General features: G+C 43.8%; 1 protein-coding gene across 4 annotated transcripts in view; it reads right to left on the reverse strand.

The window, feature by feature from the left end:
• Positions 1–5459, reverse strand: part of NUP153 (nucleoporin 153) — a 92654-nt gene extending 87195 nt beyond the window's left edge. For all 4 annotated transcript variants that reach the window (XM_008976775.6, XM_063604757.1, XM_003823178.7 and 1 more), the window contains exon 1: positions 4409–5459. In XM_008976775.6, the coding sequence (XP_008975023.3) occupies positions 4409–4519 (111 nt within the window). In that variant the 5' untranslated portion in view covers positions 4520–5459. The remainder of the gene's footprint in view (positions 1–4408) is intronic.
• Between the last annotated feature and the right edge of the window lie 7344 nt (positions 5460–12803).

Raw genomic sequence — 12803 nt, forward strand, 5'->3', positions numbered from 1 at the left:
AAACTATATCTAGGAGGATTAAAGGCGGAGTCCCTTAGCTCTAAACCAGAAGATAAATGTCTGAAGCACACTACCCACACCACCCCACCCCACCCCACCCCCACCCCCACCCCGGGACAAAAAGGGCAAAAATAAGTGGTTTCCTCTCACCAGGAGGTGGCAGTAGGTTCTGGTTTGCCCATGGGCTCAAGTTTTTTGTAGTGGCTACTAAGAAAAGCAAGCAGCCTGACCTCTCCAAAGAGCTGACTTTCTGTGCCTGACAATCTGAACAAAAAGGAAATGGAAAAGGAAGACAGGAACTAACCACATTCTCTTCAGTTACCTATTCACTCTCAACTAGAAAAATGACACCATTTCTGGCCGGGCGAGGTAGCTCATGCCTGTAATACCAGCACTTTGGGAAGCCGAGGCGGGTGGATCACAAGGTCAGGAGATCGAGACCATCCTGGCTAACACGGTGAAACCCCGTCTCTGCTTAAAATACAAAAAATTAGCCGGACGTGGTGGCAAGGCACCTGTAGTCCCAGCTACTCGGGAGGCTGAGGCAGAAGAACGGCGTGAACCTGGGAGGCAGAGCTTGCAGTGAGCAGAGATCGTGCCACTGCACTCCAGCCTGGGTGACAGAGCGAGACTCTGTCTCAAAAACAAAACAAAAAAAATCAGCCATTTGTGGTGGCGCATGCCTGTAATGCCAGCTACTCGGGAGGCTGAGGCAGGAGAATAGCTTGAACCCGGGAGGCAGAGGTTGCACTGAGCCGAGATTGCGCCATTGCACTCCAGCCTGGGCAACAGATGCAAAACTCCGTCTCAAAAAAAGAAAGGAGAAAAGAAAAATGACACCATTTCCTGAATGCATCTAGGCAAAAAGGTAAAGGGGTAGGGGAGAAGGCAAGTAAGAATGATCAGCTTGCATTATTCAGGGCTGTTCTTCATATTTGCTTCTACAATTCTTAAGAGTTATTACCCTTATAACCCTTCAGTTATTTGAGCAAGACAATGAATTTGTCTGCACAACTTCATGCAAGATGACATTTTAAAGATCAGAAGTTGGGCCGGGCGCGGTGGCTCACGCCTGTAATACCAGCACTTTTGGGAGGCTGTGGCGGGTGGATCACCTGAGGTCAGGAGTTTGAGACCAGCCTGACCAACATGGCGAAATCCCGTCTCTAAAAACACAAAAATTAGCCGGGCGTGGTGGCGCATGCCTGTAATCCCAACTACTTGGGAGGCTGAGGCAAGAGAATGGAATGAACCCAGGAGGCAGAGGTTGCAGTGAGCCAAGATCGAGCCACTGCACTCCAGCCTGGGCCACAGAACGAGACTCCACCTCAAAAAAAAAAAAAAAATTAAAAAAAATAAGTTAAAGAAGGAAAGTAGTAAACTTACAGCATTTCCCAGGAGAGCTAAACCCAGAAGTCAAAACAGGAAATTACAAGTCAAATGAACACATGCAGAAGTCATAGGTACTGGGTGACTGTACTAGCAAGTTGCCCTGACAGGCACTGGCAAACATCCATTAACTAACAGCGCCAGACCTCTCACTGTTTCTTACTCCAACTTTCTGCTATACTACCAAAAGCTTAATTTTTGCCCAGAAACCCTTGGACACTTAATCAAATAACATTAGTATAAAACATGCCATGTCATGAAGCTTGCTTCATGATGACTCAGCAGCTTCTGCAAAACATCCAGTTGACAGCCTAGGATAATAAACAGCAAGTGGGTAGACCCTATGTCCACCAAAGCCTCAATAATGACTAAAGAAAGTCCTTATTTTTAAGATTTTTTAAAAAAAAAGGAGAGTATTCTTTTGAATATACCTGAATACTTTTCTTGGGTAGTGGTAGTTTCTGCCAATATTAAATAGCACCTACAGTGTTGATCAAGAAACCCCTAAATACCTTTACTTCCCAATTCAAAAGCTAAAATATGTTTTCTTTTTTAATTAAATAGGACAAGAAGCAAAAGTATTTTAGATAAGGGGCAATGATAAATTATCAAGATTTAAAACAAAACTACACAGCCTGAAGTCGTATCAACTCTAAGACACCTTGGATCATAGGTGTTATGCTGTTAAGACATCATCTCCCCAAAAATAGATTTTTATTTTATCTAAGTACATTTAAGCTGTGATCAGGGGCCGGGCGCGGTGGCTCACGCCTGTAATCCCAGCACTTTGGGAGGCCGAAGCGGGGAGATCACGAGGTCAGGAGATTCGAGATCGTCCTGGCTAACATGGTGAAACCCCGTCTCTACTAAAAATACAAAAAATTAGCTGGGCGTGGTGGCGGGCGCCTGTAGTCCCAGCTACTCGGGAGGCTGAGGCAGGAGAATGGCATTAACCCGGGAGGCGGAGCTTGCAGTGAGCCAGGATCGCGCCACTGCACTCCAGCCTGGGTGACAGAGCGAGACTCCGTCTCAAAAAAAAAAAAAAAAGCTGTGATAACTTCAGACATCTGGAAAATATTAATTCCCTTCTAACCTCTATCCAGACCATCCAATGACCTATATTTAAAACAAGTCATTTTTCTACATGTCATACAAGAAAATCTAAGCACTCAAAGGCATTCATAGGAGAAAAGAAAGCATGCATGTGTAACTTCCATTCTACAGACGGATTAGGTTAAATGGCCAGGCTTGTGACCTGAATTCTAATCTTAAATCTGCTCGCAAATACCCCTTTTCTTCACAAATTTGAAAACTAAGCACTTTATGTACATATCTGGGGGTAAACTGGTGGGAGTAATAACAGTGCCAAACCTAACCATCAGTAGAGAACGACTGAAAATACCCGAACCACAATTTTTACTACTCAAACATTTCCCTCAAAATAAAAAACATTTAACTAAAAAAAAAAAAAAAAAAAAAAAAAAAAAAAAAAAAATTCCTCAAATCTTTACTTTTGTTTTTTTTTCTTCGAGACAAGAGTCTCGCTCTGTCGCCCAGGCTGGAGTGCAGGGGCAAGATCTCTGCTCACGGCAAGCTCCGCCTCCCGGGTTCACGCCATTCTCCTGCCTCAGCCTCCCAAGTAGCTGGGACCACAGGCGCCTGCCACCACGCCCGGCTAATTTTTTGTATTTGTTAGTAGAGACGGGGTTTCACCGTCTCTGGATGGTCTGGATCTCCTGACCTCGTGATCCGCCCGCCTCGGCCTCCCAAAGTGCTGGGATTACAGGCGTGAGCCAACGCGCCCGACCCAAATCTTTACTTTTAAAAATCTGTTGATAATGACACAATTTAACAACATCAACCATGTGAAAGTGTGTAATCTTTATTAGCATCCAGAATAAAGTAATCTAGGAAGTCTACCTTTAACAGTAGGCAACAAGTTATCAGATCCTTTTGCTACACTTTTGTTTTTCAACAAATTTAAGACACACACTTCCCACTTATCACTGATAAGTGGCTTTATTAAAATAAGTTAACATTTTCCTATTCAATACTTCTAACAATCAATATTTTAAAAATGGAATTTTCTCAGAATCAACTATCTCATTTACAATTAGGATAATCCTTTTTTATAATTTTAAACATCCAAGAGTTCATACAGTGGCTAAACTATAAGACCACCAACATTCCTGGAGTGTCAAAAATAACTACACTTCTAGAATACGCCTCATAATATTAAAATATTTTGTGTATGAGATCAGAGCTGGAGTCCCGGTCAACTGTGGAGAATGGCCAATTCCAGCCTCCAAAATAAAGGCGGGGGTGGCGGTGGGGGGGGGGGGAGTCGCGCAGCAGAGAAAAGACGTAAGGGTGGAGAGGGACTTTCAAAATGCCCCAGTGCCACGGTTAACTATAACCCGGTTAAGAAAATCTAAGCCAATGCTCTCAAGACGAGGAGGGCCACAAGCAGGGGAAACCGAGAATTAACTCATAGGCTGAGACTAAGTTATTCCACTTTCCATGTAACAGCGCCCCCCACAACTCCCCGTCTGCCCCAGAGTTAAGATTCCAAGGGGCAGCCCCCCCCTCCCCAAACACACTAAAGAAGGGACACCACAAAACAGCAAGTATAAGGGCCATCAACCACATCTTTTCCTTTCTCCCTCGAGAGAACGTGAGTAATACCCTCAAATTCCAAATCCCCGCCAAAAAATAAAGAAACGCGCGCATCATGGGCCTACAATTTCTTTTCCCGCCCAGAGCCTGCCTGGGAAAGCCCCTGACCCAGAGGGTTGGGGGAAAGGCGGCCCAAACCACACGTGTGCGCCGCAAGGCTGGGCCTGTCTCAGCCCACTTCCCGTCGCCACCCCCAACGGCCTGAGCTCCCCCGGAGCCTCACTCGGGCCCTTCCTCAGGCCCTCCTGTCTGCTCCACGTGGGGCGCCGGGGCCTCGAACCGCCCGTCCCCTCCAGCCGAGTTTCCCCACCCGCCAGGCCACCGCGGCGTCGGGGTCCCATACCTGATGCTGTTGTCGCCCCTGCTGGTAAGGCTTAATTGGCCCCTGGTGGCAACGCCGCGTCCGGATCTTGCCGCCACCGCCCCCTCCGACTCCTCCGGCTCCTGAGGCCATGGCGGAGCCTCCGCCGCTTCCCGCTCCGGGGCGGGTAAGGGGGCGGGAGAGGCAGAGGCGGAGGCCTTAGAGAGCCCCCCCCGCCGCCCGGCCCCGGCCCAAAAGTCCGCCCGCGCTGTCCACACAGTGGGCACAAGCACCCCAGGAACCGCGAGGTTGCGAGCAGGAGCGGAGAGAGGGTGAGTGCTGGCAGCGGGGAAGGGGGTGGCGGCCGCAGAGGCCGAGGAGGCTCCGGTCCGGCCGCCTCTGCGGACCCCCGCCTCTGTGTATGTCACGGTCTCTATGGAGATCTCCCGCAGAGGACAGCACGAACAGCTCCCGGCGGTGCTGAGGCCTAACTCGACCGCCGACCTGGTGGGAGTTCTTCCGTCGCCCTAGCCGTAGCTGCCGCAGTTGAAGCCGCTGGCGACGCCCGCCTACCCCTCCCCTGTGCGCACAGCGCCCGCCCCGCCGTCGTCGTCGTCCCTGCAGCCTCCGCCGCCGTTGCGCCTATTACCCCTGCTAAGGCGGCTGCCGCGGTCGCGAGCCAGAATGTCGTCACTCATCGGCGCCCGACGCATTTGCATCATCATGCTGCGACGAGCTGATAGGCAAAGAGGAAGGACTGGTCGAGTCCAGGCTCTCGGCCGCGCGGCACGCTGGGAAACGTAGTTCAACAACGGAACGCGGATTCTCGGAAAGGAAGAGGGACGGGGAAGGAGATCTCCGGGGCGCCGCAGAGGCACAAAGCCAAGGGGTACTTTTGCTGTTCTTGGCTGTAAATTAGACTTTGAAAAGGCACTTAACATAAAAACAGTAACCTCTTCCCATTCTCCTTCTCCCTGTCGGTTGGTTAAGTAGGCAGGAAGTAAGCAGATAGTAAAATCAAAGACAAGAGCTAATGATTTAAGAAGGAGGAAAAAAAATCTGTGGTTGAAAAATAAAGTCCATGATCCTTAGAATTAGAAAATATATACGGCTTCATTAATGTTTCTTTAAACATATAAAGGTTTTGTTGCAGACACACGGGGCTGGAATTCTGGTTCTGCCACCCAACCTATTTGACCTTGGATGAATCAAAACCGTCTGAGCCTTAGCTTCCTCCTCCATAAAATGGGAGCTTTAAAATCCACCTTATAAAGCTGTTGTGAGGAGCAGACGTGATCATCTATGGAGAGCATGTATATTTGCTAATAGACGAAAAATGCGATGAATGATTACAATTATAACCCATGCAGTCAGCTAACATTAGGGGTAAGTGATATATCCTTAATAATAAAAGTATACTATATTTGCTCCAAATATTTAGGAAACTGAGTAAGTGAGCTAGACTCAAAGACTGAATCCACAAAATGTATATTCTAGGAGTTGACGATTAGAAAGGTCCTGGTGATCACATAGTCCAGCCCTCTCATTCAACCAACCAGACAAGATGTCCAGAGAAATTTAGGTGGCACAATCAATGACACTGAGATGGGTAATCAAAGCCAGGACTATAACCCAACTTTTCTGTAAGAGCTAAAGACAAATAGCCAAATGATTAGGGAGGAAAAATCTGTTGTGAAAAATCTTAGACTTACTATAAATCTTTTTCTTTCTTTCTTTCTTTCTTTCTTTTTTTTTGAGAGACAGAGTCTTGCCCTGTCGCCCAGGCTGGAGTGCAGTGGCGCGATCTTGGCTCACTGCACCCTTTGCCTCCCAGGTTCAAGCTATTCTCCTGCCTCGGCTTCCTAAGTAGCTGGGACTACAGGCGTGCACCACCACGCCCAGCTGATTTGTGTATTTTTAGTAGAGATGGGGTTTCGCCATGTTGGCCAGGCTGGCCTTGAACTCCTGACCTCAAGTGATCCACCCGCCTTGCCCTCCCAAAGTGCTGGGATTACCCGTGTGAGCCGCCACGCCCAGCCTATTTACTATAAATCTACCACTTACTAGCTGTGTAGCCTTGGGGAAGTTACTGATCCTGTTTCTTTCTTTTTTTTTTTTTTTTTTTGAGACGAAGTTTTTTCCTCTTGTTTTGCCCAGGCTGGAGTGCAATGGCGCAGTCTCAGCAACCTCCACCTCCTGGGTTCAAGCGATTCTCCTGCCTCAGCCTCCCGAGTAGCTGGGATTACAGGCATGTGCCACGACGGCTGGCTAATTTTGTATTTTTACTAGAGACGGGGTTTCTCCATGTTGGTCAGGCTGGTCTCGAACTCTCAATCTCAGGTGATCCGCCCACGGCCTCCCAAAGTGCTGGGATTACAGGCGTGAGCCACCGCGCCCAGCCCACTGATCCTGTTTCTAAGCTTCGTTTTTTTCATCAGCAAATAGAGCGAATATTGACCTCACAGGGTAGTGGTCTGGTGAAAGGATTAATGTATATCTAGTTCATAGTAACTGCTTAGATAGAAAGCATCCAATATCAACCATCAATCAGATATAAATAATTAGTTCCAGACATTTATACTATCTCCACAATCAAACTGCAGAATTCAGGTTCACTGTTTAAATCATACAAGTAAAATTGTAAAGCCAGTCTTTTAGTACCTTTGAACTTGTACCTTTCAGCGCCTAAAGAAACTATGCTATATCAAGCATAGGTGTACACATCAATGGCTTTCAGTGGCACCTCTGACCATAACCATCAAGATCAAGACAAGTTGCCAAATATGATAAACAAAATTAATCTATTTTCTCTTCCGCTGTCTCATCCTAGCTTCATGCCTTCTCCCACCACTAACTTCCCACTAAATTCTCCAGGTATGCCCCCTCTTCCTCCTGAAGCACTTCGTCTTTCTTAAAGACAGTTGTTTCCCTCAGGTGCTATCTTCCTCCTATGCAGAAATCCTATTCTTCCACAAATCCATAGCTAGATATTTGACAGCCAAGTAAAGTAATTCACGATAAGCTAACTCATAGGGAAGATCTGTACCTGAATCTTTAATTGGGTTATACGTAGAGGAGATTAAACCGTAGCCACATCCTATCTGCCCTCTTCACTCTATGAGACCCAGAGTTTCCACCACAGAACAGAGGACTGACTGGAATCAAAGCTCACCCCTTTCTTGGAGGCTATTCTTTGATGTGCTGGACACCCTTCACAGCCAACCTTTGAAAGGAAGAGAGACGCGAAAGAATTGGGCCAAACGTAGACAATGCTTCAGAAATAGAAGATTGGTAGAACTTGAGGAAATATGGGAAAATCCACATTCCTTTTACCCATGCTCTCAACTTTTTACCCATTTCCACAATTATTTTATTTCTTGGAAGTAAAATAGTATTTGAGGGAACTATAATGCATTAATCTCACATTCATGTGATTGAGTCATTGGAAGCTGTGCCAGGCTTGAGAGCAGAGAAGGAATAAAGAGACAGGAGGAAATCTGCATTCAACCTGGACCTAGTTTTTTCAGCCAAATAAAAGGCGCATTGGGAGACACTGCAATTCATGAAAAGCTTGTTGCTACAATAGTCCTCCTCTGCCAAGAAACTTCTTTATTTTTTCCCCATATAATATAGTAGAAAGTGGCCGAGCATAGTGGCTCACACCTGTAATCCCAGCACTCTGGGAGGCCAAGGCGGGTGGATCACCGGAGGTCAGGAGTTCGAGACCAGCCTGGCCAACATGGTGAAACCTGTCTCCACTTAAAAAAAAAAAAAAAATTAGCTGGGTGTGGTGGTGCTCACCTGTAGTCCCAGCCACTCGGGAAGCTAAGGCAGGAGAATCGCTTGAACCATGGAGGCGGAGGTTGCAGTGAACTGAGATCATGCCACTGCACTCCAGCCTGGGCCAGAGTGAGACTCCATAACAAAAAAATTAAAAAATTAAAACAACAAGTATATATATATGTGTATATATATATATGTAACCAGCTGCCAATTATAAATTATCAAATAGGCTGCTGACCCATCTCTAATAGATAAGGAGTATCCACTAATTAAAAGTGAAATACAATTTAGTCTAAACCCAACCTAGATTGAAAAAGAGCCATCATACGTTCTTCAGAAGGTACTAATACAATTCTGGCCCAAAGAATGTTTAAAGATGACAAGTACAAGAAGTTACGAAGTTTTATGTAGTTATTCCACCCTAACAAAACAAAATGAGGTATCTGCTGTGATGTCTATTAAAACAAATTATCACACTCATGCACAGCATAACAATGTTTCAATCAACAATGGGCCCAATATACAATGGTGGTCCCATAAAGAGCTGAAAAATTCGTATTGCCTGGTGATACTGTCTTTGTCCTAAGGTCTTATTGCAACACATTACTCACGTGTTTGTAGTGATGCTGGTATAAACAAACCTACTGTGTTGCCATTTGTGTAAAAATGGAGTATGTACAATTATGTACAGTACAGAATACTTCATAATGATAAGTGACTGTTTCTGGTTTATGTATTTACTATACCTTTTTTTTTTTTTTAACAGGCACTCCTTGCCATTTCCTGTTGCTACCATACTTTATTATTTTAAAGTGTATTCCTGGTCAGGCATGTGGCTCACACCTGTAATCTCAGCACTTTGGGAAGCCAAGGCAGGAGGATCACTTGAGGCCAGGAGATTGAAACCAGCCTGGGCAACATAACGAGACCCCTTCTCTACAAAGAAATGAAAAAATTAGTTGAGCTTAGTGGTGTGCACCTGTAGTCCCAGCTACTAGGGAGGCTGAGGCAGGAGGATCACTTGAGCCCAGGAGTCTAAGGCTGCAGCAAGCTATGATCTCACCACTGCAGTCCAGCCTAGGTAACAGAGTGAGACCCCATCTCTAAAGAAAAAAAGAAAGAAAATGAAGCTCTTGGGTTTATTTATTATTTATTTATTTATTGCCTGTTTGCTTGTATTTTAGGGAAAGAAGGGCCACACAATGGAAAGATATTTAAGGATGTAAATCATTATATTCTCATTAACTTACTGTGTTCTCTCTCTATTGGGAATAAAGTAATATTTAAGACTAAATTAACTAATATGAGCAAATTTTGATTAACTACATATATCACTTGATTCCAACATGCCATATATTTCCTCTTCCTGACTACATGTATCAATGTGTACTAGACTTTGGTATATATGTGTTTATGTACATTACATTATAGTTTAAGGCATATTTTAAATTCAATCTTGAATGGAAACTCAGTTTTATTGGATGAAATAATAACCAAATTTAGGAAGGCAATCCCATCCTAACATTTAAGACAGTTAATGAATTAACTGAGATTAATTCATTAAAACACAAATATTTATTGAGATATTTATGTGTTGGTTTCTAGTCTTGGCATTTAGTATGTCAGTATACAAAACTGTAAAACAATCTCTGTCTACATATTATGCTACACTTTACCATTTTATTGAGTTATACTAAAGTTTACTATTTTATAATCTATTAATCATTAGCACTTAACACTGATAATTCACCTTAAAAATGCTACACTCAAGCCAGACACAGTGGCTCACACCAGTAATCCAGCAGTTTGGGAGGCCAAGATGTGCGGATCACCCGAGGTCAGGAGTTTGAGACCAGCCTGGCCAACATGGCGAAACCCCGTCTCTACTAAAAAAATTTAAAAATTAGCCGAGTGTGGTGGCACATGCCTGTAATCCCAGCTACTTGGGAGGCTGAGACAGAAGAATCGCTTGAACTTGGGAGGCAGAGGTTGCAGTGAGCCGAGATCATGCTACGGCACTCCAGCCTGGGCAACTGAACCAGACTCTGTCTCAAAAAAAAAAAAAAAAAAAAAAACCTACACGTAAATTCTAAACACATGCTGTTGAATCTATCTCATACAAGAAATCAGGAGCAGGCACGGTGGCTCATGCCTGTAATCTCAGCACTTTGGGAGGCCGAGGCAGGCGGATCACGAGGTCAGGAGATCAAGACCATCCTGGCTAACATGGTGAAACCACCGTCTCTACTAAAAATACAAAAAAAAAAAATAGCCGGGCGCGGTGGCGGGCGCCTGTAATCCCAGCTACTCGGGAGGCTGAGGCAGGAGAATGGCATGAACCTGGGAGGCAGAGCTTTCAGTGAGCGGAGATCGTGCCACTGCACTCCAGCCTGGGCGACAGAGCGAGACTCCATCCCAAAAAAATAGAAAAAAGAAAAAAAAAGAAATCAATTGGTTTAGTTTCATTTATTAACATAATTCATCAGTTACATTACAAAACTGGACTTATTAAGGTTGCAGTCTGTAAAACTATAACATTAGCAAACCTTAGTTTGCTAATACTAAGCTTCTTTATTTTTTAAAAGCATTTGTAGAGAATGCTCAAGTTTATCAGACCCTAACTTATTAAGGCATTCCTTTTCAAAAGCATGCAAACCAGTTAACATGCAAACAACCCTCACATACATATCACCCCACCACCATCAGACAAGCATGAACTACCCAGTTTAAACAAACAGTGACTTTTGGCCTCTTGCTGCTACTCTGACCAGCAAGCACCAGCTGCAGCCCCCGGGAGCTTATTAGAATAAAGCAGCTCTGCCCATCCCAAGCCAACACAATCAGAATCTACATTTTAACAAGATCACCAGGTGAACTGTATTACATTCTAGGAGCATTGTTTCAAAACTTAACCATGCCACCAGAAGTTATTAATCTGAAGTTAGATTAACTTTGAAGGCAAGATAATGAGGTACCTGAAGTTCCCATAAAGAGCAGGCTTAGGAACTTCTGTTCCTTACTAATCTACAACAATCAACAATTTAAGAATTGATGAACCAACAGCTTATACAACATGTAGATTTTTTTCCCTCTTCTTTATCATTCTGTACCTTTCTCCTTTACCACAAAGTGAGCAGAAATGGAATGAACCATTTTTTAATTATTCTTTCATTAACTTTTTTTTTCCAAAGGAAAAAGGTAATCTAGCAGAAGTTATTAACATCTGAAATGTTAAGGGTCTAAAACTGAGCATTAGTTATGAAATATACTTAAGCATAGATATTTCAAGAACCCCTTGCTAATTCCCATGTATCCTTTTCTTATACAAATTTTCTTTTAGTCACTGCTGGTTGTTTGGTTGGTTGCAAAAGAAAAATAAAAATTTTATTTTAGAACTAATTCATGAAAAAAAACATGGATGTAAAGTAAACCCTAATCCAAGAAGCTATGAGCAGAGATAAATTCCTAAAAGAAATATCAGGCTACTTTCTTAGAATTGCGATGACTTTTCTCATTCCGTTGTAGTCACAAAATCATTTTTAAGGTAGAAAAGCAAGCAGGCACTCTAGGAGGGAATATTCTTAGGCTTGGATTAGCATCTAATATATCTGGAATGCCAGATGAGAATTCAGGCAACTTGGAATAAACTGTAATTTTTCTAAACTGTAAAGGCAGGAATGGTAGCAGCTTTCTACTTGACAAATCATAAAAACAATTAGATTACCTACCTCTAGTAGCTTGACCTCTTTTTTTTTTTTTTTTTCAGACGGTGTCTGCCTCTGTCGTCCAGGCTGGAGTGCTGGAGTGCAGTGGCACGATCTCGGCTCACTGCAAGCTCCGCCTCCCGGGTTCACGCCATTCTCCTGCCTCAGCCTCCCGAGTAGCTGGGACTACTGGTGCCCGCCACTATGCCTGGCTAATTTTTTTTTTTTTTTTTTTTTTTTTTTTTTAGTAGAGACGGGGTTTCACTGTGTTAGCCAGGATGGTCTCGATCTCCTGACCTCGTGATCGCCTGCCTTGGCCTCCCAGAGTGCTGCGATTACAGGCGTGAGCCACCGTGCCCGGCCATAGCTTGACCTCTTAAATAGCTGCTATGAAGCTAAGACAATAATTGGACACAGTATTTTCTCCAAACATTACTTCTGGAAAAGTTCAATTTGATAACAATAATGGATATGTTAGTCTAAAAGTTTCCAGAAGAAGTCATCACAACATGCCTATTGTTCTTAACTCCTGCAATAGAGAAGGCCTAAAAAGCTGTGCAATACAAAAGGTGAAAAATCATATTTAAAAGACTTACATACATCACCGCTTGTGTAGGCCAAATAGAAGCATGTTTGCTCATGTGAACAGTTAAACATCAAGGGCAGATAATGAGGTAACTGAAGTTCCTGTAAAGAGCAGGCTTAGGAATTTCTGTTCCTTACTAATCTACAACAACCAACAATTTAAGTAAGAACTGATGAGCCAGCAGCTTATTGATCATGTAGATTTTTTTTTCCTTTTACCATTCAGTAACTTTCACTTTTACCACAAAGTGAGCAGAAATGAAATGAACCATTTTTTAATTGTTATTTTCATTAGCTTCTATTTCCAAAGGAAGCTAGGCTACTAGCTGAAATGAAAATCTGGATTTAGCACATCCTTATTCTGT

The sequence above is a fragment of the Pan paniscus genome, chromosome 5 (assembly GCF_029289425.2).
Source record: "Pan paniscus chromosome 5, NHGRI_mPanPan1-v2.0_pri, whole genome shotgun sequence".
Taxonomy (NCBI): Eukaryota; Metazoa; Chordata; class Mammalia; order Primates; family Hominidae; genus Pan; species Pan paniscus.